A 27812-nucleotide genomic window follows, 5' to 3' on the forward strand; every position below is an offset into this window, starting at 1 on the left:
GTTTTTATTATACAAAATTACAAAAAATTATTTCAAGTCCATTTTTTAAGGCTGTTTTTAAATCTATAAAACTAAATTTTCAAAATCTGAGCTCAACGAAAATATTTCCTCTTCGACCTATTACGTTGTGATTTAAAAAATTTATATTTATAAATTACAACGTTGAAAACAACATTAAATTCAACTGATCTATGCACTGATTCATTGGAAGAAAATGAGTCGCCCTCTCCCTCCTCTGCCCCTCAACGGCAGTGGTCCCCCGACGAAAGGTTCTATCAAGTTGTCTCATTCTGCACTGTGTCCTTTTTCTGTGCAGTCAATGAATAGATCATATCTCTCATTCGGCTCAAATCAGTCAATTCAGTCTCCAATTTCTTGATGGTCTCCTCCTTCTCGGCAATGGCAGCCTCATAACTCTTGCACTGTCTCATGAGCTGCGCGCTCTCCTGCTTGAGGGCTCCCATCGCTTCCTGCAAGCCCTCATTTTCACTCTCCCTCTCCAGAATCTTCTGCTCCCTCTTCGCGATCCTTTCTTGTAGTTTTCCAATACTCTTGCCCAACTCCTTATTCTTGTCCGTAAGCGCTTGATTCTCTTGCCTCAACGTAGCTTTCTCCCCCTCCAAGTCTTTCAATTTCTTGACGTAGCCCTCGATCCTCTCCAGCGCCACATCCAACTCCCTCCTTACCTCCGAGAACTCTTCAATCGTCTTCGATTTTTCCGCCACAATTTTCCTCAACCCCTGAATCTCCATTTTCTGAATCTCATGGATCTTTTTGCTGTCCTTCTCAGCCTTTGACAATCGTTCATGCAGGTCACAATTCTCACCGTGAACAATCTCAACACTTTTCCGAGAGGAGTACAACAGTTCATGAAGTTTCGTCAATTCGGAATTCATCTGGGAGATCTTGTGCTGAAGAAATGTTGCATTTCTCTCAGCAGAGATCAATGATCGCCTGAGATTCTCCTCAGTACTCCTCATCCCATTCACCTTCGTTTCATACAGCTCCATTATCTCCGTCATAAGGACATTCTCCATCTCATTCTTTTCGATTTTCTCCTCGTATTTTTCCAAAATCCTGTCTAGTCTCTCCAAAGCCTCAGGCGAGAGCCTCTTTGATTTCTCAAAATCCTCGAATTTTGGATGAAAATTCGACATCTCCAAGGGTTTTTCTATCAACAGAATCTTTTCCAGTTCTGTAAGGCACTTGGTTACGCCCCCGATGCACTCCTGATTGAATCCAACTGATGAAATCAGAGACAATGTCTTCGATTTAGTCTCAAAGTCACCTCTGAATATCGACACCGCCATGATCATTTGAATTTTTTTATTCTGAATGAGTTCAGTGTAAAGTGTCAGCCATTTTGAGTCGGAAGTCGCCAAATCTGAGATAAGACACAGGAGATTTATATAAAGAGGAGATGAGACGTTTTTTATGATCCTCTTGGGGTCCTCGTCATCGATTTTCCTCATCATTTCCCTGATTTTAGGTTCTGGCACATTTTGACTGATATGCATTCTGTAATTTGAGGTCTTCGTTAACTCCTGGATCAACTGGATCACCTCTATTACCAGGAGATCATCTCCGAGGACATTATCGAAGGTCATCAAAGAAACCACAAACTCCAGCTGAGGGTCTTGGGGTACCTCGGAGTTCTTGTACCTCCTTGAGTCTATGATAAGTGTTTTCAAGAGCGAAAGACAATTCATAGAAACTCTGAATTTCTTCAAACTATTTGTGGCAATTTTCATAAGCTGCGGATGAAACTGAACAATCCCTGAAACTTTTAATTTCAGGGTTGAAGTGAAGAACTTGCACATTATCTCAATAGCCTCTGGACTCTTTCCCTCCAGCATCTCAATGATTTTCTTCATGTTCTTCGGGTAGTTTTCATAGTTCATGAGGGAATTTTTCGTTTTCTCATGGCATCTGACTTCCTCGAAGAAGTCTACAGTGTCGTTCAATAATTTTAATTTGTTTTCATCGAGAGTCTCCTCGATTATCTTGAAGGTAATCTCCACAAAATTGAGGATGAACTGCTCTGGGATTTCGTAATTAGTCTCTTCCATGATAAGAAGAATCTTGCAGCACAGAATTTTGATTTTTGACGTGTTTGTTTGCAATCGGAGGAGATTTCTGTGGAAGTTTTTACTATTGACTGAGACGACCAGGGTGTAAACTGCCGGGGGATTCTTTCGGCAGAGGTTGATGAGAAGACCGAGGGAGTTCGTGATGAGCTCAGTGTCCTGGGAGGGATTTATCCACTGTGTGAGGGTTTGAATTAACGCTGGGAGGTGAGATTCTTGCCAGTGGATTTTTATACCTTTTGTCAACCGTTTTAAGAGCTTCAGGAGTTTCATTCGCTTTTCAGGTATAAGGGAGGTGGAGAGGAAGGGGGAGAGAAGCTGAGGGAATTTATAGATGTGGATGAGGGAGTCTAGGGAGGCTGGGAGGGACGCAAGGGTATGGAGGAGGTCCAGGACGCTCCACAGGAGGGGATTCATGGGAGTGAGGGTAGATATCAGGGTGTAGAGAGTCTCATAGAAGTCAGTGGCTATTGGTGTACCTGGACTGAAGATGGACAGGTTCTGCGGGGCTGTTAATATCTGGAAAACGGACCCCAGTTAATGTCACTGTTTATTAAATTACGAAAGTTGTGGGCAGTTAAATGTATTGATTGGGAATATTCTTGGTTTTAGAGGGAGTTGAACAAACATTCATAAAATGTTACGTTCTACAGAAAATCGAAAAAAATGTCCGAGTTTTCATTCACTGTTAAATGTTTTCTAAGCCGATTACATGATATAATAAAAGAAATTAGGTTGAAAATGACACTTACCCCTAAATCACGTTGAAGCACCGCTGTCGTAGTATCATTTGGGCTCCTCAAGTACTCCTTGGCAGAAGCAATAAAAGACTTCAAGCTCTCATTTCTTTCCATTTTGTTATTCACATAAGATAACACGATTCGTAGATAATATTTTAAAAATTGAAATAGTCTGTCACTGGGAGAAGTCACAGGCGGTTGAGGTTATATCACATCACGGTTTGAATATCAGTAAACGGAAGAAACATATACTGAGGTTAGGATAACTTTTTGCTCAACTCGCAGGTGTTGGCACTGTTGGAGAAACGGCTACAAGTGTGGGTATTGCGCGGAGTGGGGGACCCACAAGGGCCTGATGAGTGCCAAGCTCGAAGAATTGAAGCAGGACACCAATTAATTATTGGTTCGGACATTGTCCAACGCACTTATGACTCGGTTTAATTGATTGAACTGATTCGAATCATTCAAATCAGTTATTGATTATGTGGATAACGTAGATGACGCCCTTTATTTCTGGTTAGCGGTTAATAATATAGAGAAGGATAAATCATTATCACAATATTTTTTATCAAATATTGATAAGTGTATGGCATTTGCCAGTGTATGCAGGAGAACACTTGAAAACTGTATCAATATTTGATGGATTAGGGGAGGAAGAGCTTCAATTTCTGTAAAGAAGATCTGCCCAATTCCCCTGTCGTTTGTTTTTTCATAATTTCAGTGTTGTCGAAAGGAGGATTGCATAAATCTACTTTATAGGAAAACTCTTGCCCCGAGGACATTCTAGTTTAGAGAATTTTTGCGTAACGTCCATAAACATGTGTAGAGTAAAGCTAGTGCGTAAATCCAGTAATGGAAAACCCCTGCACATAAGGATGGTACTATATCGAGTCGTTTAATTTGGTCGTACCACTTGTTGCTTCGGACCCGGTTACCCCCCACACTACTTCAATCAATATATCTACACCTGCGTGATTAGAAGTGTTGGAAGTGCTGTTTAGGCATATTTCAAATGCAATCTTAACTCTTACTCACGTCAACTGGTTTACTCTTGTCTGTTTGAATGTCTGGAGTGCGTTGGCCATCGGTCAATCTGTTTTCCTGTGATAAACGTTTCATGATGGCACAGGAGGTCACGAATCATGGAGATATCACCAAAATGAATTCAACAGTCTAAGTTCTCCGTCATCACAGAAAACTTCATTGCATTGCGTATAGAAGCTGAGCATGGAGGCAGTTTATTCCAGTTGATGTATTAATAATGAATTTGGCCCACTCAATTGTATTCACTCACCAGTAACAACAGATTAATGTAGGTTTTGCATTGTGTGCCAAGGAGTGCATTCGCTTAGCACACCATCACTGATGTCTTACGACCGCGGTGTCGCCCTCATTTAAGTGAAATGAAAAGTTTTCTAAGAAACTTCTGGTCCAATTGGACAGAAAGGGGATCTGTGGTATTTGATTATTAAATTGGAAAATATTTTATTGGAGAAAAAATAACCAAACGATTTGGACATTGTTAAACACTTTTCACTTTTTTTTGCAAAATTTCACTGGATTTCTTTTGAAACAAGGTAACACTGTCTAACACGGTTCCCTCATTCCCCCGATTTTCCGAAAAAAAAATATTCTGTGGAAAGTCGAATAAATCACTGTTTTAACGCGGTTAAAAATTATTAGAACAGTTCACTGTACAACACAATTCACTATTTTCATCGGCTGATTCGTTAATTGAATCTATTCCCACACCCAGCGAAACCAGAAACGACCATCAAAACAGAAACAATAATAAGCCCCTCTCGCCATTTTCCGGCGCAGGGATTTTTCGTATGGCGCGTTGTTTACTGCGCACCGACGCCATGTGAGGCAAACGCCGGCAACGTGAACGCCAGTCCACGCCGATCTCTTTGTTAGTTGAGTGCGGTCCGCGGAATGTATCGAAGTGCTCGTCGTTTAATCGATCGAATAAATTACAATTATTCAATTTAGACGTGATAATCGAGTCAGTTAATAATTAGTTTATTGTGATTATAGTGAAAATGTTGGTGGAATGGACTTTAGTGAGTTGTGTGGTTTGTTAGTGCGTTGATGCTGTTGGCGTCTCGAGTGACCGTTACAGACGCCTCTCCATTGTTCTCATGTGCAACAAGTCATTTCGACTATTTGTGAGTACTGATATTATTGCATATACTTATATATTTGCGTTCATCATAGACTTCAGTTGTTGTTTCGGGGGTATATTCGTTGGCTGTATGTCAAGTGATTGTTTGAGCATTAAATTTCATCGAGAAAATCATACATCGTCACTGGTACACGTTATGGCGTCGGTCAGCCCCCCGAAAAACAAAACAATAACGCTGGGGACAGCGCGATGGTCTCTGCTTTTTCTTCTATACATTTGATGTTTTGTTTTTACAAAACCACTGCGTGTCGACTTATTCCACTCATACCCAACTGCCTCGGGGCTTTTTTCGTGGTCATTCTTGTAATACGCGAGCTTCCCAGATTTTCAGAAAATCTAAAAATCGTTTATCTTTTGTTCCACACCACACAATATATTAAACTCTACTCTCGATGATCAAATTCGTTATTCGAACTGCATAAGACAAATTTGAACAAAAAAAATTATGAATATTCAGCATCATGAGAATTATACTTTGTACAAGATTAATAGCGTTATTATGTATTAAATATTATATATTATATTTGATTTTTTTTATTAAAAAAAATGGTATTTCGCGGAAATATAATTTGGTGATGGGAAATTCAAGGAAGACGGAATTCACTAATTGAGCATCGGCCCGTAGAGGTTTTATGCTTTGGTTAATGGTACAGATTTTAATGATACACAAAAATGGGTGAATTTTAACCGCTCCGATTACCAGCGATATATCTTCTGCTCTGCTGACCTAATGATTTTATTCAATCAATATTATTCATATCAGTATGATAAAGATGAAAAAGAGGACGAACTCTCATTTTCCAATGGTCCGTTTCGGGAGCTACAGACGGCAAAAAAAAAATATGCAAAAAATGTTCTCAAGATTTTTACTGAATTTCTGATAAGCTTTAATGCCAAAATATAAACTATATCAAATATATGTATACATATGTATTCTGGAAAAGCACAAAAAATAGAACGAATATTTTTTGTGTGTTTGCCTGGTAGCATTGCATTTGTCAAATCCGAAATTTCGTATTTTTTTCTGTGACAACTAATTTTGCTCCCGGGGGGCAGTATGTTATTTTTAGACCATGCCTGGATGTACCTATGTGTGGATGGATGTATGTGTGACCGATCGTCTATCAGTGATAATTGAAAAAATAATTGTTTAAATGAGTCCATTTGTGATTTCACGTATTTTACCCAAGGCCACTGTGACCGAGTTCGCCAATGAGATTGATTAAATAATTTGTTGAATAAAAATCATTCTAAAGCTAATGACTGAGAAAAGCAGAGCAACTATGGACGACGAAATTCAATACGAAAAATCTAGTCAAGTCATTAGATTTTTTTTTTAATTTACAGTTACATTTTCCACTTCACGTTTGAGAATCTTTTGATATTGTTAATTTTTACGAATGTTTCCAATTAAAACTGATGATAATGTCATGAGTGAGTGGTTTGAGCGTGCATTCCAAATCAATTGATTTTCCCTCCATATTTCGAGAGTTTCACTCCAATAATTTTATTAATTCATATTTTCATCCACGGGATATGGTAAAATTGGTTCTCACGGTTAAAAATTTCAAGTTTTCGGTTGGTCCAATATAGAACAAGTTGAAATTTTGGAATTACACGAGCCCTCGTGTTCGCTGATGGAATTATGACATGAAAAAAGAACGAATGTAATGTATGCCAGATGCATATCAAAGTAGATGATCGCTAAATTTACCCTCCAAAGAATTTTTAAATGACGGAGTAATGAAAAAATTTATCCTCCACTTTTTTCCTCAAAAAAATGCTCCAAATGCTCAACAACCTTAATATTTTGTTTAGACTTTGGAATAACAACTGAGTCAATGATTCACTTACGTGGCGACTCTAGAAAACGTGCCTTTACCCTCCACTCACATTGGTAACACGTACACCCTCCTGAATGTTTAAAGAGGATACAAAACACTGGGTCTATACACCTTCTGTACAACTGCACGCGTTTCATTACCTCCTCACCACCTCCCACCCCTTCACCCTTAGTCCACCCACCACCCCACCCCATCATGAAGCTTTTCGCGATTGTACACGTGGAGTGATATGCTACCCCTTCATCAGTATTTAAGTGTTTGTTTTTCAAATTTATAGAGAATGAAATATTTAGGTTTCGAGACATTCTGGTCGTGAAATTTTCAGAAGGAGGAGTGAGATTATGAGGGAGTAGAAAATAGTAGATTAGCAATTGAAATAATGCAATTGAAGCTTATGCTCACAATTACACAAATGAAGCTCGAATATTGTACTCTTCTCGCTCGATCGTTCGCTTTATCCACCCCTCACGTGATTGGCGTCGATCACTCTATAACCTTAGAATCAGGTGTCAATACCTGCTGCTAGTTTCACGTCATCATATTTCCCAATCAGCCTGCAATCAGCATGAGAATATTTTTAAGAACGAAAAATCTGGGCCATTGTGCCCCTTTTCAAATTATTTAATTTTTCGTTTAAAAATTTCAATATTACATTTTGAATTTAAGATAATCACGCATATAATAGTTTATTATAATAAGTTTGTTTACAAATTCAATCAACAAAGAAAGAATTATATGTAAACATAGGAAAACCGGTAAACTTTGAAAATTATCCGGAGCACATCAAACTAATTCCACGGAAATATACTCCCAAGAAGTCAATTAAAGTTGGTACTGGAGATGGGAAAGAAAATACATAAATAAATTTTGAAGGAATGAGTGAACGGACAAAGAAGACGTTGGAGTTTATGCTGTACGGATGAGGATAATGAAAGGGGTGATACAAAGGAGTGGTGGGGTATGGGGGGGTGGGGTTGAAAGTGAGTAGAAGATGGGGGATGAGGTGGGGTAGATGGGGGTTTTCATAGCAACGAAAGTACAGAACGATAGAGATAGCTTTACAAGTTTTCCGAAAGAAAAATCTCCCGGGGAGAGGTTTCGAAGTCACTGGCGTTGAGAACAAGATGGCGGGGAAGTGGTGGAGAATGGAGTGGGGGAATGTCTTTTCCTGGTGAAGGGTGGAACGAGGTCGGAGCCGTTGTGAAGGAGGGAGGGAGATAAATGTATAGGGAAACAAAGTTTTGAGCGACCAAAATGAAATTAATCTATCGATTTCTCATTCATTTCCAGTTATTTTGTAACTTATAGGCGGATTCATGAATGTGTTTCATCAGTTTTATTTTTGAAATTTCAATTTTTTTTTCGTTTTTGGGGTGAATTGCATATTTCGATTGTTTCTATTTGACTGGCAAATATCTTGGTGAAGAGGTGTTCTACTATTGATCGATGACATTGGAAGATGATTTGGATTTTATGATGATGAAAGAGGAAACTATCAAAATTTATCGTTCAATGCAATTTTCTGAACTTATCGACTCCAAAATAATCTAGATCTTATCGAAATCGTGAGAGACAATTTCTTCTCTATTTAGAGATTGCAAATTTTTTTCAGTCTATTTTTAACAATTTGCGATAAATTACAAACGTTAATTAAGACTTTCGTTGTGGAGAGTAGGGAAAAATTTCACAAATTTTTCGTTCAACAAAAAAATTCGAAAAAATACAAAATATCAATTCATCCGTTGCCGTTATAGAATACTTTAACCACCATATCCCTTCGGTGAAATTCCCACGTTTAACTAACAAAAATGTTCAGCCTTCAATGGAATTTTCGCTCATGCATAACTCATTCATTTACGATTTTATTAGAAATTTATTGGAGCACCAAATTCTCTCGTCATTATGAAACAACTAAAATCTTTGTTAGTCGGATGAATAAATAGTGCAGTTGAGTTGTGGTATATATATAACCTTTGGACATCCGTGATTAGCCAAAGAAAATCACCCCAGGTCGACAATATCGAAAAGAAAAAACCAGTTCAGTTTTGCAATACAAATGCGGGGCTGTTTCAATTTTCCTAATCAATTAATTTTCCTGGCTGCGAAACAAATTCCATCAGTGTTTGATTAATTAGGATCAGCCTATTGAAGGCCAATGTTCTGTTCAAATTCCGATCGGAAGCTTAATCAAGAAATTCTGAACTTCACTCCGAGAAAAAAAATTGCGTCAAAATTACTGTACGGTACGGAATGAAAAATAAATGGGGGAAATAGGAACAAAAGAAATTTAGTGATAAGTGTTTATTCATGATTAAAACATGGTGAGAATCGATTCAGCAGTGGTGGCACGCGCCCGAAGATGGCCGTAGGTCATGGACTCGACCCTCACTGCTTCCAGAATCGATCATCTCCAAGAAAGCTCTTCCTCAAAAATTTAGAAATAACTCTAGAAATGAAATTTGAAAAAAAATATCTCCCTTTGTAAAAGGGCATGATTTTTTTTTGTCAATTCATTTAGGGAAACAGTACACGTGAATTGGATGTAAAAAAAATATTGTAGGTAGAGAGGATATTCCCACTTGTTACTCGGGGAACATAATAAAGAGATATAAAAGCCGACAGAATAGAGAGAATCGTGTGTTGGCCGTTGCCAGGGCAATGAATCGGAGATTGACGCAGGCGTCAGAGACTACCGGAGAGCGCATCTACTCGTACTTACTCCCATTTCTCTCCATTCCATCCACCCCTTACTCACCCCTTAACAGCCTCAGGGCCCGTCTCTTATCATCCAAACAGAGGGAAAAATGGGATGAAAAGTTTTGGTGGAGTTGGACTGTATTAAAATTGAAAATTAATTCTGTTATTGATTACGGTATTATAGACGCGGTTGAGTCTCGCGCCAAGTACGTTATTTTGTCCTGTCATGGGGACTCGGGAATGAATGTTGACAGTCAGATTGAAATTCATAACTTGTTCATAGGTGTAGAATTTTCACTTATCGATTTTGAGATTAATTTATCTTGTCATTTGAATTTTACGGAGGGTGTAAAGCCTTGGGTCGTGCCCGTTCCCGGGGGTGGTGATGCGTGTTAGGATGCAGGGACGATATTGAAATTTACCATAGATTCATGGTCTGTACGATGGATAACCTATAGAATTTTCAAGTATTGATTTCAATTGAAGATAAATTTATCTACGGGAATTTATCAAGGACATTGTCCTGATTACTGATGCATTCGTTATCACACTCATTTTGGTCTCTGGGTTACTGTTTCGGTCGACCATATAATTTACCTTTGATTATTAAATCAAAAGATGAAATAAACTGAAAATGTTCGATTCACGTTTTATTGAATTGGAATATTTGATCAAATTTCATAAATTTTTTGTAGATGTCTTGGGTCATGTAATTTCTACTGCTCCCTGAGTTTATATTCAGAACGATGTCAGTAGAAACAAAATCCTAAATTTATCGAGTCTTTTTATTAATGATAAATCATGGCATTATGGCACTCGGGTGCGGTAATTATTGGAAAACAATTTAGTTAATTTATAATAATTGGTGGCATGAAGGTAATTGTCAAGTCAAGTTATGGAATTCACAATTAAACGCCAGTTTTCATGAGGACAAATTGCAAATCCTTCACGCGGTAGAGTTTCATGTCTAGTACATTCTTGAGTTTCAGTGTTCACTGATGAATTTTATGTGGAGTCAACTTAATGCTCCTCCAGATGATGGAATTCCTAATTCATAGTTTATGTGAGGGATGAATTGGAAACCTCTGGATACAGCAGAATCTTGTGTCGGATTAGAAACGGTCGCTTGTAAAATCATAATAATATTATAATATCCTGAATTATCAATAAACACATCACATACTGAACAGATTACTGGAGATTCAGTAGAGTAACTTATTGATTCACTCCACCCAACAGGGCACTGATAACCCGCGCAAAAATAATTAAATAATTCATCAAAACTTTTCGTACGAAAAAAAAACATCCCCCTCTTCTCAACTGTCTAGAAGGAAAATAAATAAATAAACCGAAAACTTCCTTTTCTTCTTAAAAAAGTTTTCCAAAGTTTTCTCTTCTGCTCTGTTCTTTCCTCGCCAGGGGGTAGCGGAGAAACTTCTCAATTCTTTTTTCTCTATTACTTCCCTCTCCAGCGAGTTGCTCTAAGGGGTAGGAGGGGGATGAGGAAAATGCCAGGTAGGGGGCTGGATTGGACGGGGTGAAAGTTTCGCACGGTAGTTTGAGGCGCGCGCGTTCACCACTGTCAGTTCCCGCTAAGCGGCCGACAAGTCTGGAACTGTTTGGATTTTTCCTCCCTTTTTATTTTTCTACCGGTTTTTTTTTTCTTTCATTATTTTCTTGGTTCCCATCAAAACATTTAAGACTGAAAACAGCAATAAAAAAATGTAAATCGGTCGCGATTCAGACGTCTAAACGCATCATCATAATTGTTTCCAAAAGACCGGCCGTGATGCGGAGAAAAAAACGGCGGGAAGTTTGAAAGTTTAATCACTGAAACTGGAATTGCTTCATTAAAAAAAAAAAGGTTCATAATTTTTCCTATCATTGAAACTAACGTTAATAAATGAGTTCATCGGTTGTTTATCATTGTTTGGATTCTTTTTCTCATTTTTATTGGACAATTTGTCGACCCTTGCGGTCACTAGCGCAGCGGCCGGTTGAGAATTATTAGGTTGAGGTGATGATAGGGGGGGGTGAGCGGGTGGGATGAGGGGGTTTGTTTTTAACGTTTTCACGTCTCAAAACTCCTGGAGTTTTCGTCTCATTCTATCCCCCCTAGTGAGATATTGATTTCCCTTAGCTGGTGACGGCCGACCCACGAGGGTCTCTAGCGCGCGCAGTGTATACTAGATGGTTTGTGCTAGTGCCGGCACGCGCCTCCTCTCACTCCTTACATTACCTTATCCATGAGCTCTATTCAATCCTGGAGAGGTACTCCGAGCTGATTTTTATTATTGAAAAAATTTCTGCGTCCATTTGATATTTATTTGATTTTCATTATTCATGATTCTCGCAGTCCAGGTTATTGCATTTTAAGAGGCATTTTTTTTTTACTATAAAATTCATACTCTTCTGATTAATGGGATTGCCATTTTATATTTGTTCAGTATTTCCGTAGCTTCGATAGGTTTGATTACATATGATTAAGTTACGAGATCGATTAAACTTTAACGGAATTTCTACCTCAATTTTCCGGTCGAATGACTCGCGCAATAATTGCTATGTGAATAGCCTTCGAGATGAATTGACTTCTCCAAACTCCTTCATCTCTAGAAAAATTAATCAATAAGAATAATTAAAAAAATAAAACTAATGAAGATCGTATTTGCGATAGGAGTGCAGGTAATTTTGGCTCGGGGAGGGATGATAGCACTAACCAAAGGCGAGTCATATACATTTATGACTGAAAAACTATTTTTCATTACAATATGGGGTAAATCAAGGTTTAACGTACGCGAAGCGGATTAAAAAAATTACTTTTCGGCACAGCCCGATAAATATTAATGTACGATATTTTCCAGCCACCAAAAAAAAATTGAGATGCAAAATAACGAGAACCACACAGGACTAAAAAAAAATTCCCTCTAATTAAAAATGATTAAAACTTTTTGATTGGAACTACCGTTAAATTCATCCCGACGGATCGTTATCTGATAACAGCCATCAAACAACTGCCAACGGACTATAATTCTCAAAGTTTTGCACTCTCCTCATGTGTACGTGTGTATTGGTGAATATATGTGTGTGACTGTGAGTTTAATAGTGCTGAATAAGTGGTGGTAGTGGAGAACGATGGAATGGTATTTTGGGAATTGTGATGTTTTAGTCCACCCGCTTCATCCTCGCCTCCCTCCTCCCTCTCACTCTCTCTCTCTCACCCTCTCAGAACTTCAAACTCTCATGCGCAAGTATTAAACGAGATTTGTTGTTTGCACATGCGCTAAGACTGTCGGCGGGTGACTTCAAACTTTTTTACTCTAGCTTTCCCGGAGATTTTTTTTTCATGTCCAGAGCTTCAGCCAGTCTCGTGTAAACTTTTCCAGTAGTTGAAGAGGATACGGTAGGGGGGGTGTACAGGGGGTAGTGGGTTGCAATGGGGTATGCGCGTGCCTCTTTGCCACACTCCCAGGGCACATGTGTGCGTTCGTGCTCGACAACTTTATCGCTTTATCGCTTGTTTGTTCCTCTCCCTCGTTCTTTTTTGTTATCTAAGGGAGTGAGTTGAATTGACGTAAATTTTTATGATCGCGCTGCGGTAGCTTCTGGACTCGATGGAAGGGTTTTTTTTTTTTGGGCAATGGGGAAGTGGAGGATGTCAATAAATTATTGCTGCAGAAGTTAATTAGGGTTTCTCGGGATTTGATTGATTGTGCAAGATGTGCAAGATATATCTCTTCAGGTAGATAAAATTAGTTGTATAAATGTGAAAGGGGCCATCGTAAACTGCCAGCCAATGTATCACAATGAATTTTAGTAAAGGGCTCTCAAAAGGTGTCATCTCACCGAGCTGCGTAATTTCAAAGTGAGAATAAAGATTCAATAAAAATGACAGAGGGTGCAGTAACAAGTACAGAATGCTTCGTAAAAAATACGTAAGTGGCTGCCTATTATTGACGAAGGGGTCCCTACATTTTACCGGACCTTTCGTAATTTTTAGTGGACTTTTATCCTCGCTTGCAAATTCCACGTAATTTTTATTGAGCCTTTTTCTTTTATGCCCTCGACGTAAATCACTTTGCGATCGTCGGGAGAGAAAGAAATTTTCTATTAAAATTGTAATACGAGTGCTGAAGAAAGACATAATCCCTTGGTTGTGAAAAAATGTAATGCAGTTGAGATAAAATTTCTCGAAAATATAAATTTTCCGGGATATTTCGCGTGCTGGATTCACGTTCAGATGGAAATTTTGTTGAAATACCTTTTTTTATTTCTGTTCTTTGTCAATGGAATCATTAGTGAATAATTATGGTACGGAGAAAATTATTAAATCGTTGATGAGCAAATTGCTTGGGTATTTTGGGTTTGACGGACTGGCCTAACTGACGACACTGACATTGGGTGAGAGCGTTGAGTGGTGTTGAGGAACACGTGACGGCGCAATCGTGAGCAGAAAAGTACTGTAGAGGTAGGACAGCAACACGTCAGCTGATATATTTCACAAACATGAATATTTCAGGTATTTTTTTTTTTAATCGCAATCTCGTTTGATTTTTCTTCCTTCTCTTAAATGGATGAAATTAAATTCTACTGTCAATTATCACTACTGTTGACGATGATATTCCTGAGTATTTAATTCCCTCGGGTATAATATTTCAGCTCCCGGAAATTATTGATTTCCCATCAGAAATTTTAGTTGATCATATTTACTATATTTTCCCCTTCCCCCCTCCCCTTGGAATTGTGTCAATATATAATAACATAGTGGGGAAACGTCAGGGCTCAGTTTTTGGAAATTATCGGGACTGATATTGAAATTCATCCTGTATGGTATTGTTTTTCCATTTTTCAACGGAAAAAATTTGTTGATGGGGAATCAAGTTTAATTTGTAACTGGGCAAATCACTGCATCATTTTGACTCGAAGGTGATTGAAAATTAACGAGGGCTACCCGGACGTTGACTTCGATCACTGCGTTCGTGATATTTTTTTTTCTTTCTGCAGATGAATCAGAGAAAAAATGTATTGAACATTACAAACATTTCTTAGGAATTATCGAACCTGAAGGTACCCAGGGGTATGAGTTGAAGGGGTTGGGGGAGGACAAAGTGAGTGGAGTTGACGCTCCCCCAGCATTGGGGGGTGAAGCGATCGAGGAGGTAACTCCTCGCGTATTAATAATAATCGACAATAATGGTTTAAGCGTGGTTCAGTAGACGACAAATCTGTAGACTTCTAATTCGATAAAAAAAATATTAATTTCAATACCGAGGAAATCGTTGAATAGAAATGTAAATCGGTGAATAGGCGATCAGTGAATAGGAAGCATCTGACGTAAATTCTGAGTAGTTAGGACGAGATAAGTCAGCCGGTGAGGTACGAAAGGGGTGAACGGGAAATAGGAGAGTTGAAAATTTTGCATATTAGGAATTCATAGGGGTAGATATCTCTCCTCTTGTACTCATTATTTTTCCAATAGTTTTTCATACCAGTGGAGATGAAGGGCACATGTATTAGTTTGTCTAGATTTAATTCAATGTAATAGGGTGTGTTTCACAATCTTGTGTGAACTGAATGTGAGCTAATGTAGTTGATATAAAAACAATTATCCGAGATTCCGGGCATCTAAAATGCTTCTTCTCTTCTCCAATAAAAAATAGCAAATTATAAATTGTTTCAGTACGAAAGTATCATAGTTTCACCGAACTTCAGCACTTTGGCTATCCACGATGAGCGAGCAAGTTTCTATCGTAAACTTTGGGTCTTAAGGGGTAGGAATTATTTTCAAAGAAGTGAAAGAGAAGTGAGAGAGGAGGTAGCTTCTCGCACCGGGCAAAAGCGCTTAAAAAGTTTTCTACAGGCAAAGTCTACTGATACAGGAGGGGTAGGGGGATGGTAGGAGTAAGGGTGGAGGTGGAATGGATAGTAATAAGGTCGTGTGGGAGTTTTGTGGGTGGGAGGTGGAGGAGGGGGGGTGGAAGGGAGACGACGAAGCGGGCGGTTAAGTTTAAGAGGTGAGGAGGGGGAGAGAAAGAGCGGGGGGAGGGCGAAAAGAGAGGTTGGGGGAGAGGTGGAAACTTTGGGGTAAAACTGAAAAGTTAATTTCGTCCTGTTAAATTACTCGAGCGGCCCGGGCATTAAACTTGCAAAAGTTTCACCCTGGGATGACTGAAATATACGTTGTAGTCTTCGGAAATTGAGGAGAGAGAGAGAGAGGGATGTTATGGGCATCGAAAAAGTTGAATTCAAAAAGACATTTCGAGGAATTATGAATTCAGGGTAACTTTTCCAATTGGCTTTGCGAATTTTATTTTTCACTGGAAATGATTTTTACTGAGTAGAAAGAGGTAAATTCAAATATGTTTTTCTGATTTCAAATAGAATTTACTAATTAACGGAGACAATAGAGTAGGGTAGGGTAGATTTTTTTCTAATTGTATCTCTGAAATGATACGGGCAGAGCCATTTTGTAAAACAGAACAAATAGAAATTCAGTGCAGCGGAGATAATTTGGCTCGTTAATCTCTCGGGTCCTAACTCCCCTCGCAGTTCGAGATGAAGTGGGCGAATCTTGACGAGAATTCCCATTTCCAACGAAAATTGTTCAATAATTTTTTCTTCCATATGATGATTACTCACATTTCCAAGGAATAGTCCAATTTTTTATTCAATCAACAAATAGTTTAATTTAGCCAATAACATAAATAACTTGATGGATTATCCTTTCCTCGGTGATGAAAAAAATCGGTGAGAATTTAATAAATAATGTAGATCCATTGCAGCTCGTCATACTCCGAACGAGAAAAGTGGGAGCAGTTGAACAGAGTGGGAGAGTGGTAGAGCGCGCGCGTCTCAAATTTTTCCTGTCCTCCTTGCACTCGGTTTCTCCTCTCCTTGTCTAGGAAAACTTTCCAGTGATGAGCTTTGTTGGTCGTTTCCGAGCGCAGGACGGAAAAGTTAAATGCGAAAGTTTTACCCGATATCCCCTCTTGAGTATGTGTGTATACGTGTGTCTAAAGCTTTGCTCCAACTCTACCATCCCTTACTACCTCTACCCTCACAACTTTTTTTTTTTCCTGTACTCTTGTTACAGGATAAAAAATAGTCACACTTGTTTATCTGTTTTTATCAACTGCATAGGATGATTTATTCCATCGTTTGAATTTTTATAACCATTTTATGGAGTCGAGGGGTGATTCACGAATGGAGGTCGTCGAAAGGAGGATGATTGGGGGGAAGGGGGGTGTTACTGAATTTTTTTTTAAAAGAAAAATTACATGAGTTTCGAAATGTTTGCGGAACTTATCGCGTCGTAATCTTTTATAAAATTATAAGTGAGCTTAAAAACATGAGGAGCTGATCGTTATCGCAATTTGATAATTTTGTTTTTTTTTTGCAGAATGGCGTCGAAGAAAACGAAACAAAATCACTCGATACAGCATCTACTGGATCTACCGTCGAGGGAGGAGGAGAGAAGAATCGTAGATCAACCTCAACAAACACGATCTACCCCACGTCAAGTTCCAGTGACTGTTCTCCATCCGACTCCAAAAAAGGTAAGTGAAAAATTCATTAGGATCCGTAGATTTATTTCACTGGAGTGAACAAACGCGAGCGAAATAAGAATAATTTGATAATCGAGGGTGAACAAGGAACAGCGTCTTCACTTAATCAATTTCAAATGACCCCTCAATCAACGAAAAGAGAAAGAAATCGCTATTCAATTCTCATAAACGATTTCCACTTTTATTTCTGTCCTTAATCTCAAGTGAGTCGTAAAACTCGTTATAAAAATATCGGAAGGGAGAAAAAAGTCTGAAAAGAAAAAAAAAAAGTTTTGATCGCCTTCACAAGTTTGAGGAGAGGTTGGTTAGAACATAAAAAATGAAAATGGCTGTAACCCACCCACAGCGTAAACCGCTGACGATCCACTTTGTCGCATAGAACGTGAAATGTTGGATTTTGTCGCATTTTTTCCGGTTTTTTTATCGATCGTGAGGGAATACCAACTACATAGTTATTGGTCGTAAGAAGCATATATTCGTATGTGCTGCGGAAGAAAACGCGTCCGAGGTTTTCATTTTTCTATCTGGGTATTTAATTTAGCGTCTTTAAGATTCCATATAAATTTAAGATATCAAATTAACTTCGAATTATCATATTCTGCTTTATAATGCATTGAGACTAATGATCGATTCATTTTTTCCCCAGATTTTTCCAAAATAATGTGCGATAGCTTTCCATTCTGTTAAATGGAGTTTTAGAATTTCCTCATATTTTTTTTTTAAACCGGAGAGAAACATTTCTCATTTCAAAAAATTCAAACGATTTTTCTTTCATCAATTTACCCATTCGGTTCCAAATCTCAGGCGCAATACGTATGAAATTTGCATAATCGACTTTAGACGATTTTTCAATTTCCACGGATTATATTCAATAGAATGTTTTTTTTTGTTATCTCAAGAAAGTTGAGTATTTTCCGGTGAGTCGATGGAGCCTTGGTGTGACTCCTGGCTCGAGCGGCCCCGAATGAGTAACGATTTTTAAAGTTTTCTCAACAAGTTTCGACTATAACCGTTGAGAAAGAGCGAGACGGAGAGCAATCGGCGGGGAAGTTGGGTAAAGTTTGCGAATGCGCGTGTTTCAATGTTCAATGGTATTTCGGAAGGGGAAGGGAAGGGTGTCTTATAAGCATTACTACCCCTTACAACCCTTCACGAGCTTAAAAGTCTTTCCAACAGATTGCCGGGTCTTTTACTACTGAACTTCGGTCGGTAATAGCGATCTAGAATTTACCAGCACCAAATATCTGTGCGTGTCGGTAATAAGAACTCGAATTTAGCGACAGCCGGTAATATCTTAGAGGGAATTCCAGAATCCGGGGGATTTATCATCGGGGGAAAACGTAGAATTTTCAAATTATCCTTTGACCACAACTCGGCTGATGGTATAGGATAACTAGGATAGGATTGAGTTGGAAAATTACTAGGGAATTGGACGATGCTCTACGTTTTCTTGACCTGCCATGGGCAAAGTTCAATATTCATTTGTCGGTTTCATAGATCAAGTATATTGTCACATTAAGTCATTAGTGGGACAATAATTTTGGGTAAAATTGGAGTAAACAATTTCTATGTTCACATCGATATCACAGCAAAATTAATCAAAAATCAAGATGATTAACTGTGATTAATAATGAATTTTCGGATGTGTATGTGGCTGGTAGTTTTCATTTGATTCTTAGATTTTTCTCATTTCCAAATCTAGGCCATGATTGCAATTAATTGTTTGGAAGAGAGGCTAATTAAAGTGATGGAGGGCATCACAGTCGAAAAGCTCTGGCATTTTTTTCTCAATTAACGAATTAATCGGATAATCGAAAAGTCAATTTGAAACTTATTGCATGAGAAGATGCATCAAATGGTTTAATGGAAGTGGAGTGTAGTGAGAGTGTTATTCTGTGTCTCGTTCTTTTTTTTTCACCAAATGGGAGAAATAGTGGTGAACACAGACATTCTGGTCGGAGGCCAGACGACCGTAAGTATTAAATAAATCTCCTTAAGCGGATTTAGGGTCTGGCTTTCCGGTATTTTAACGCCGTATTTTCCACTACCCAACGCTCAGGATTACCCCGGGTCAAAACAGATTTTTTTCACTCCTGTATTAAACCGAAATTCTTACAGTTTATTGAAAAATTGAGTCATTATGATATATATTACATCTGTATATACCACTTTATTTGGCATTACTCCGTAAATCGTAATTCAAACGTCTTTAGAGCATCGTGGGGGGAAAATCGAAAAAACTACGTTCATTTATGCATAAGAGTGACACTTAAAAGTTTTAAAGCATTAAAGTTGATTTGCCTCGCTGTCAGGTGCTCCAGTGAGCCATCAAAGTAATTAACCCTACGTTTGACATTAGGTAGTTCGACTTTGGTGGTTATCTAAGTAGGTACATCCGTTATTGACCTCATTTGTAGGAAAAATCCGGCTCATTAGTCTCTTGAAAAAATAAAAACAATTTCAGTTATCGTCTCGTTATATTTTTCATGGAACTGTGAAATTGTATGTTTTCTGGTGCCACCGAAAAATGTTTTTTTCTCCACATACTGTACTCTGATAGATTTGGGGTTGAGAAGTTGCAGGATTTATCCGGAAAAGTATAAAGTTTTCTTCTCTGTGTTGAGACACATCTTTTGACATCGCTCATTTTCGTTAACCCCATCCAATTACGAAATTTTCTATTTCCCTCAAACTCATTCCACTACCTTACAATTCCATTCATCCAGAAAATTTGGCATGAAGAGGTGTGAGTTTGGTGTCTGTATAGTGTAGGAGGGCAAAAGGACTTTATCTTATTCACAGCGTCTTCTCTCACACCGTAACCATAGATGCCTTGCCGCACTCGCCCTCGGCTAAATAGCTAACTTCGTGCAACTATCCCAATAGATTATGATTATTGTGGAGGAAAGCTCTGATTTATGCAATTATCATAAATTTAGCCTTGCCTTCCCACCTCTCTTCTCATCCTCGTGAAAACCATTTCTGCCATCTTCCGTATGCCAGTAAGACGCTATTCTCATTCCTAGTGATTCCTCCGCCCTCTATTCACCAGAATTTCAATGGAAAATTATAGGACAAAATTCAATGCCATGTAAATACGATCGAGTAAAAAATTTCTCTTTGGAATTGAAATTTATTAAAGTTTGAGGATGAACTGAGGTGAATTAGAGAGAGGGAGAGAGAGAGATAGAACAATTGTCGGAGTTGAATCAAAAGTCGAAGAAGGTCACGAAAGAATATGAAAATGTTTATCCCGCTGGTTCGATCTCATAACAATTAAAATTCAAATAAATAAAATTTGGAAATAAACAGATAAATCAAATAATTGAAATCTCTCGTTCAAATCTGGTGATTGCTGGAGGCTCACTACTGCATTTGGATGTATATGGTGTAAGGAGGGTTGTCTTTCCACCTCTTCTCTAGTTCTTAACCCACCCGCCACCCAGTTTCACTCTCCCGAGGACTCCACGGGGGCGAGGATTAGCCCGTGGGGGATTGTAACGTCGTAAATACACCCTGGCGTTCACCCCTCGAGTTTCTACTGCCTCCAGACGCACATGGAACATTTCTGGGGTGGTGCAGTGGGTGGAGGAGTGAGGGGGATGAAGTGGTGGATGAGAGCAAAGGCGCGTAGGAATCCCTTGGCCAAGGGGTACAGAAAAGCCCGCACCATTGCCCACTCCCTTCTATGACAGTGGGGACTTTGCTTTGGGCTGTTGAGGTGCCACTGTCTCTGATTACTACTGTATGCCCCATTTACTCGGTTCTACGGGTATTGCAAATGCTTCTGAACTGGTTTTACCAGTTACTACGGCAATAATATAATAAGTAGATAAATTAATTAAAATTTTTACCCGTAATTTTGCTTTCATCATTAATTTTAAATAAATTAAATTAAAAAATAGTGAAATTTTTTATCTATCGTACCGCTGGTATCGCTGGATAGTTCTAGATCCGAATATCTTAACACTCCAATTTTTCTGATAAGGGAGTACCGATGAAATAAAAAAAAAAATAATGAAAGGGTGAAAAAATTGAGTACACTTGAACCCGAAGCATCCTCACTCATTTTATAATGGAGAGGTGTAAGTAAGCGTGAATTTTTATGAATGAACGAACGTCAGAAATGCATCAACCCCTACTCTCCCTTCTCCCTGAATATCCTTTCACCCTCGTTTCTTTATTTTTCGAGAGGGGAACCAGGAAAAAAAAAAGACGCTCAAGTGCGGAAGACGGAATGTCAAGTGGACACTTGATGTTTCATCCCGAAATTCTATCAATTAAAGTGACAGTAATTTTATTTTTGCATCACATAACAAAATATTCTTTAATGCAAAAAATAGTGTTTCATTACAACAATTACCGTATCATGATGAGGTATCAATAATTCAATATTCTCCCTCTCGGAAGAATAACTGCAAACAGGAATTCGTTAATAGTTAATGAATAGTGAAAGTCCAGTAAAATAAGATTTATCTATAGGTTTAACTATACATTCGTTAACTATTAACGGATGAACGTTTAGGGAAACCAGAAAGACTCTCACGTGAAAATAAAATCCATTCGTTAATAATAACTCATGTATTCTATCAGTGCGATGCCCTCCAGTAGAATAATCTCGTCAAATATAATTATATATAATAATTAAATATTTTCTTCACAATTATTCAATTCAGTAAACTGTTTACTCTGATCTCTTCGTAAAAAATAAATAAAAATATCTTCATTTACCAAAGAATTCCCCTGATTGGTTAAGCAAACTGGTCCTCTGGCAGATCAACAAAGCATTCCAGAAGCCTCGTACACAGATACTCCTCTGCCATTTCCCAATAACGAACTTTTCACCCCCAATCCTCTTCCTCCCCCACCACCTCATCCTGAAACTTTAACTTGTATATACGAAGTCGTATGTACGTGCCTTCACCTACCAAGTAGTTTATGTCTCGAGTCCATCAAAGGAATCTCGAGTTCAGATGCATCGATTTCACTTCTTGGGGGGTGCATTCGTATGATGATGGCTACCGATTGAATTTACTACCGCTCAACCCCACCTCCTCTCTCAGGCCACCCACTAACCCACCCCCTCCCCCCCATTCCTTTTAAGTTAACGTGGAAAGCCCACATGATCATGTACAAAGTGATGTAAGTCTCGGAATTCTGTAACATGGCACGTATTTCATCTTCATTGGATTAAAATGAAAGTTTTTGATTTCTGATTGATTAGGCATTTGCGATTATTAATTCAATATTTATTCATAAATTTCGAGAACAATTACAACAGTAACTGCAATTTTTTTTTCTGCTCTTCGTCAAGATCTGGGGCCTGATTGTGTATTGATTGGATTTCGGATTTTTCTCGATCGCCCCCTCATCCCCTCGTAGATCAATGACAATCAGGTCAATTTAACCAGATGATTTATTTCATCATCTCCTCTCTGACGATGTGATAACAAAGTAATGGTTTTTCCAACAGTAATTCGTGTAATGTCGTAAAAAAATTATTTTCGTTATCAAATGTAATAATTTTTATCTCGTCACCATTTAATTTCCTTAAATATTTAAAAATATATCGTGAAAATGAATAAGTACCCAACTCATGTTGTTTTAAATGAGAATATCCTTTCTAGATTGAACTAAAACGAAAGTTTCAGAAGCCCCCATGGCTTGCCACAGCAAATCCGGCTTGATTAAAACACTGTAGGAGGAATATACACCCTCCACAGTTACCTCCGTAAAACCCCTTTTCACCAGGAAAACCCCTCTCTCTCTCTTATTTCCCCCTTTTCTCCCAGAACAAACCGACGTCCTTCGTTCTTACGTTTATATATCGAGGAAGTGAAGGGGGAAGAGGGGGGTGGATTGACTCTCATAGGTACATAACTGGCGTTACCCGTTACTCGCCCTCATTTCCCTTCGTACCCCTTCTGTGGAGCTCTGGATGTATAATCTTAATGCAGTCTTATACGAAGCGAAACGCTTTCTATATTTCATTATAACCGACTACTTTTTGTCTCTCTCTTTCTCTCATCCTCACATTTTCGATAAGGGATTCTGAAAGCGGAAGGAGTAATAGCGGTTTTTGGTTGTAAGGGAGAAATGAACTTGGGATTTAGGTATGAGGAGAACATTATTTAGGAAATTTGTTAACAATCATTTCAATCTATAGAGTATCTGATGAATTTGAACAAATATTCGAATGAAACGAGTTTTTAGCATTTGTTCTAAATGTCTCTGTTCCACCCCCGAATCATCGGAAGCCTGGTTGCCCGAACCCCGGTAAATTTTGGAATTTCTGTCGGCGTTAGCCTCCACCCCCTCTGGCCCTTTCGAAATCAAAGCTGTTCAATGACTGGAAAAATGTCAAAATTACGGTAGGAAAATCAAATCCGAGGAGTAACTGAGGAATTCGTTTAATCTTAACAACCTCACAATGTTTCCCCTCGCCCCCCTCCTTTTCGCTGGTCTTGAATCTGGGTAGAGAAAGCAAGTTAGCCAGGCAAGGAAGGAACATACGGCGGACAATATGGCGGTTTTGGCTTGTGGCCTCGACGAACCGGTCAGTATGCAATATGCCAAGGTTTCCAACCCTCCTCTGTCCTCATCTCTCCTCAACAATCCTCCCTTGAGTCGGTTCTTCTTCCTCGGTACTGGTCCAAGCTGAATCCTTGGGTTTGAGAATTTAATTACAGTATAGTGCCTACATTGTAGCCCCAGCCGTCCCGGAAATAAACTCCCCATTGTCGTAGCACAAAGCTTCTATTTGTCACGAGTACTCGGCTTCGACACTCGGTATTTCTATACGCGAAGCCATTCACAATCAGAGATCCCTTGCCTTTTACCTTTGATATTAGGTATTTTTAGATTCTGGGAAAATGAGAGAATGGTCTCGATAATGGTAAAGCCTTTGATTGGTAGCTTACAAATTGATGAAAATCATTGGAAAATCGAGAATAGATTCGCGGAATTTGGGAAGATTAATTTAAAAAATTGAAATTGAATGGTTATTTTTTCAAGTGATATTGATAAGGTATCTGGGAGTTGCACGGAATTTATATCCCAACATTCGTCGACAATTTCGGAAATTTCGCGGTTTAGATAGCCCCCCGGTCATAAATATAACCTCAGAACAGTGGTTACCTCGGTTTTCGGAATAGTGCGTGCAAGAGAGCGTTATGTGAACGAACTGAACCGACCATAAACCCTCGTTACCATTCACTCACTTGTCGTTAAATCGACTAAAACCTTCAGCCGGTTATAGCATCCCCAGTTTTCCTGTCATAGTTCATCGTTTATTTCCGTATTACTTCTCGTGTTGCTTGAACCATTGCTTATTTATGACTTTCTGATCCATTCATTCTGCTTACGAATTTATACAAAATCAAAGTAAATTGCTTCCTCCTCAGGTGTTTGCGTCAATTTTTGATAAAAAGTTGGAAGAATTTTTCTGTAGATTTTTAGGAAATCATGTGGTGCTGACATTTTTATTTCATTTGAAATCATAATTATATTTATTTCTTTATATATCTCCTGGTAAATCTCGTAGGCCATCTCTTTTCGCTAAATTAGGACTTGAAAAGCCATTTGAATGAGTGAATTTCTGTAAATTAATTTGCAAACATTATTTTCATAAAAAAAACTGCAGTTTGAATGCAAAGAGGATGAGAGTTTGGTGGTATCAAAGTTTTGCGATGAAATCGCAGGGTCGAGACTTGTGGATGGATGATTTGCACAGAGTGGAGCTCGGTCGAGCGTATACAGGTGGAGGTAAGAGGGTTACAGAGGGAGTGGTGGGAGCTGGCCTGAGCTTAATTGCCCACGAGTTAATTAAACTGTAATTCAATCGTGCGAATTCGCCAATGTTTTATCGTCAGTACAACTCGTGCATCGTCGTTTCTGCAAAGTTTTCATTTTCAATGTTTGTTTTCATTGCCAGGGCCCCAGCGATAGGGGTGATTGCGAACAAAGCGGGGGAAGAGGGGAGGTAGAAAGCTCTGACAGATCCGATTTGTATGCGATCGTATATTTAAAAAAAAAAATCCATTCCGGGGGAAATGAAAATTGTGTGAAGTGCAGAATGCTTTTTCCATATTCACATGTGTATAATAATCACATTAGTCAGTGATAGAGTATTTTTGTCGATATTTTTTTTTATTGATTTTGATTTTTTTCTCGAGCAATCTAAAGTTTTGTGAAGCTTATATTTGAGATGGGGGACAAAGTGAGGGCAAACATATGCACGTACGTGGGTCCTCTCGACGGGTTCTGATTGGATGAATATTAAATTCTGGTCACCGGCAAACAACTCGACTACCCGATTGAAATATGTATCCAGCTGGAAAGTCAAATAACGGCTTCTGAGGGTTTTCGATGAGAATTTTGAGGTAAATTTGAATTTCACGGACAATGAAAAAATCTGCAAGGATCACTTTTCCAAAATGGAAGATGTCAATCCACAAACAAATTTAATTTTATTACAATTAATTTTGTCAGATAAAAGTTTGTGTTTTGTTCGGTCTAATGACGAAAAAAAAAATTCTATCTCGTGCTATAGTTGACTAGAGCCTGAGCTTCGTGCTTTTCATCTGTGAGTCATCACCCGGGAATTCCGTCTGCTCTCTCATAAAAACTTGAAAAAAAAAATGAAAACGAAAAAAAACATTCTCATTTGCTCACAACTCCCAGTGATATTTTCACTTAATTGCTGTAGGATGATGAGGACTTTTCCAAAGAATGCAATTTAGTTTTCTGAATCGTCACCAGGTCGCAGATTATCGGTTTCAAGACCCCTCTCTCGCAGTTCTATGGCAATTATCTGCCAGAAAATTAAGGCCAGGGGTTTTCGTACGTAAAATGCGTAGCTAAGGTTTTCATGTGGCAGGAGGAGGGGGGGGGGAGAGGTTATAGAATGAGGGGTGGGAGTGAATCTTGACGGAAGGGTGACGGAAGGGGTGTGAGGGCGCTTAATTTCATAGACGGGAGCGAGAGAGCAAGAACAATCGTGCCCGGGAGCGTGTGCTAACGCTGAGGATCGACTAACGGTGGACGAAGGGGGGTTGGGGAAATGGAACAGTGGGGTGATATCCAAGGGGATAATTACAATAAGCAGCCGGCCGCCTTGGTCTTGGGAAATCATTGGAACGTAAATAAAAAAAAATTTTATTGGTATTTTTCAAACTTTGCCCTTCATAATTTTCAGTTATTATTCACGCATCGATGATGTTTCAGGGGATGAAATTTTAGTTCTTTAAAAGGGCCTTTTTTGTTCTCATTTATGGTTTAAAATGCTTTAATTAGGAAAAAGGGAAGGGTTAACGGAAAGGAATGATGCAGCTTTATGCTTCGTAAAAAAAAAGTCAAACGGTGGGATCATTTAACTAATGAGTTTTAATCAAGCGATTGCTTAAATAAAAGCCTGAAGAGCTGTGATAGGAGGCTGATGACTGTGAATGATAAACGTACGTAATGAGCAAGGGCCGAAGGGTTTTGCGGGAAATGAGGAGGCGGGGGGAGGGAGGGGGAGAACCCAAGGAAATTCCAGTGATGCGAAGTTTTGGCTGGTGATGGCTTCGGGGGTAGTTTTCTTAGCAGCACCCCTTTTGGCCCTGCAGGCAGTACACACTGGGTCCATTCAGGGCTCTTGCCTCATTAATTATAAGAAAACATTGTACTGCGGCCATCTCCCTCCATACGTCTGAGAAGTCGTCTCAGCCAGTGGCGTTACAGCCCCTGGTCAAACAGTTAAGGGCCACTCGAAGAATTTCAGAAATATAATTTTTTCCTTTGGAAGGTATTGTTTTTGGAGGAGTTAATGGTGCTATTATTTTAAAATATTGTGGCATGATAGGGAATCATGATATTCGTTGAAATGACGTATCTTGAAAAAAACTTGTTCACTAAACACTCCCTCAAAAACAGTATTCCTTTCTCTCAATATAAGACATCCAGAAAAGGAATCCCAGAAAGGGCCAACTTTGAAGTGCCTTTTAATTTCTCAAATTGGTCTCTTTGTATCCCCCATTTTTTTTTTCTGATAAGACTCTAAACATCAAGGGATATATCCACCCTCTGGTTTCTCCACTACCTCATGTCAGCCCTTTGACGTACCGAAACGTGGGCGCATCTTGAGAATGTCCTTCCGTCTTATCCTAATAACAAGCGGCATTAATCACTGGTGCGCCACGGTGCAATTACCATGATGGCGTTGGCTTTTCCGAGGCCAGTTCCCATATTGTATGAAGAAAGACAGGGAGTGAAACAGCCAGGGGTAAAAGGTACAGTCAAAGGGTGATGATGCGCACTTCTGCTTTCCCTCTCCTTTGACGCTTTTGGTTGTTCAGGAACTCGGGTGTTACCGAGTCATTCTTCCGCGTGTCGTTCTATCTATAAAATGTTAAAGTTTTGTCGAGGATTTTTTTGAAGTGACATTTGTTGTTATTTTGGTAAAAATATAAATTTATTCTCCGGTGAAAATCTATCATTTTCACTGAAGGTCGACGTGGATGTACGATAATAATATTCATTGAAAAATTAATTCTGGTAAAAGCTGTAACGATTATCGACATGCATAACCCCGGGAATCCCCGGCTCATAAGTACACGTAGCTCGTGATCAATGAACGTCGCAGATGCTGCATCCTCCCGAGCCCGAGAATATTGTGTATCTAATCGCCCACCCTGTCACTCTGACCGTAACACCCA

At 38.9% G+C, this 27812-nt stretch overlaps 3 protein-coding genes across 12 annotated transcripts in view; 1 reads left to right on the plus strand and 2 right to left on the minus strand.

Moving 5' to 3' along the window:
• Window positions 1–167: 167 nt before the first annotated feature.
• Window positions 168–3088, minus strand: LOC135160772 (protein CIP2A homolog). Its single transcript, XM_064117738.1, has 2 exons — window positions 2840–3088; window positions 168–2606 (listed from the first exon to the last, which is right to left on the minus strand). Exons 1-2 carry the CDS (start codon window positions 2939–2941, stop codon window positions 276–278), a joined length of 2433 nt encoding a protein of 810 aa, XP_063973808.1. The 5' UTR covers window positions 2942–3088; the 3' UTR covers window positions 168–275.
• A 344-nt stretch (window positions 3089–3432) lies between these two features.
• On the minus strand, window positions 3433–7787 carry LOC135160801 (uncharacterized). The gene is made up of 3 exons (XM_064117826.1): window positions 6867–7787; window positions 5022–5426; window positions 3433–4460 (listed from the first exon to the last, which is right to left on the minus strand). The coding sequence occupies exons 1-2, from the start codon at window positions 7159–7161 to the stop codon at window positions 5389–5391; spliced, it is 333 nt and encodes a 110-aa protein (XP_063973896.1). The 5' UTR covers window positions 7162–7787; the 3' UTR covers window positions 3433–4460; window positions 5022–5388.
• The window catches only part of LOC135160765 (uncharacterized), a 183855-nt gene continuing 160781 nt past the window's right edge, over window positions 4739–27812 (plus strand). For 8 of the 10 annotated variants that reach the window (XM_064117717.1, XM_064117718.1, XM_064117719.1 and 5 more), the window contains exons 1-2: window positions 4739–4995; window positions 16950–17106. In XM_064117717.1, coding sequence (XP_063973787.1) covers window positions 4919–4995; window positions 16950–17106 — 234 coding nt within the window. In that variant the 5' untranslated portion in view covers window positions 4739–4918. Of the gene's footprint in view, window positions 4996–10529; window positions 11418–16947; window positions 17107–27812 lie in introns of those variants that run through there. The other 2 variants (XM_064117721.1, XM_064117722.1) reach the window with 2 other exon arrangements.

Source organism: Diachasmimorpha longicaudata, chromosome 3 (genome assembly GCF_034640455.1).
Source record: "Diachasmimorpha longicaudata isolate KC_UGA_2023 chromosome 3, iyDiaLong2, whole genome shotgun sequence".
Classification (NCBI taxonomy): domain Eukaryota; kingdom Metazoa; phylum Arthropoda; class Insecta; order Hymenoptera; family Braconidae; genus Diachasmimorpha; species Diachasmimorpha longicaudata.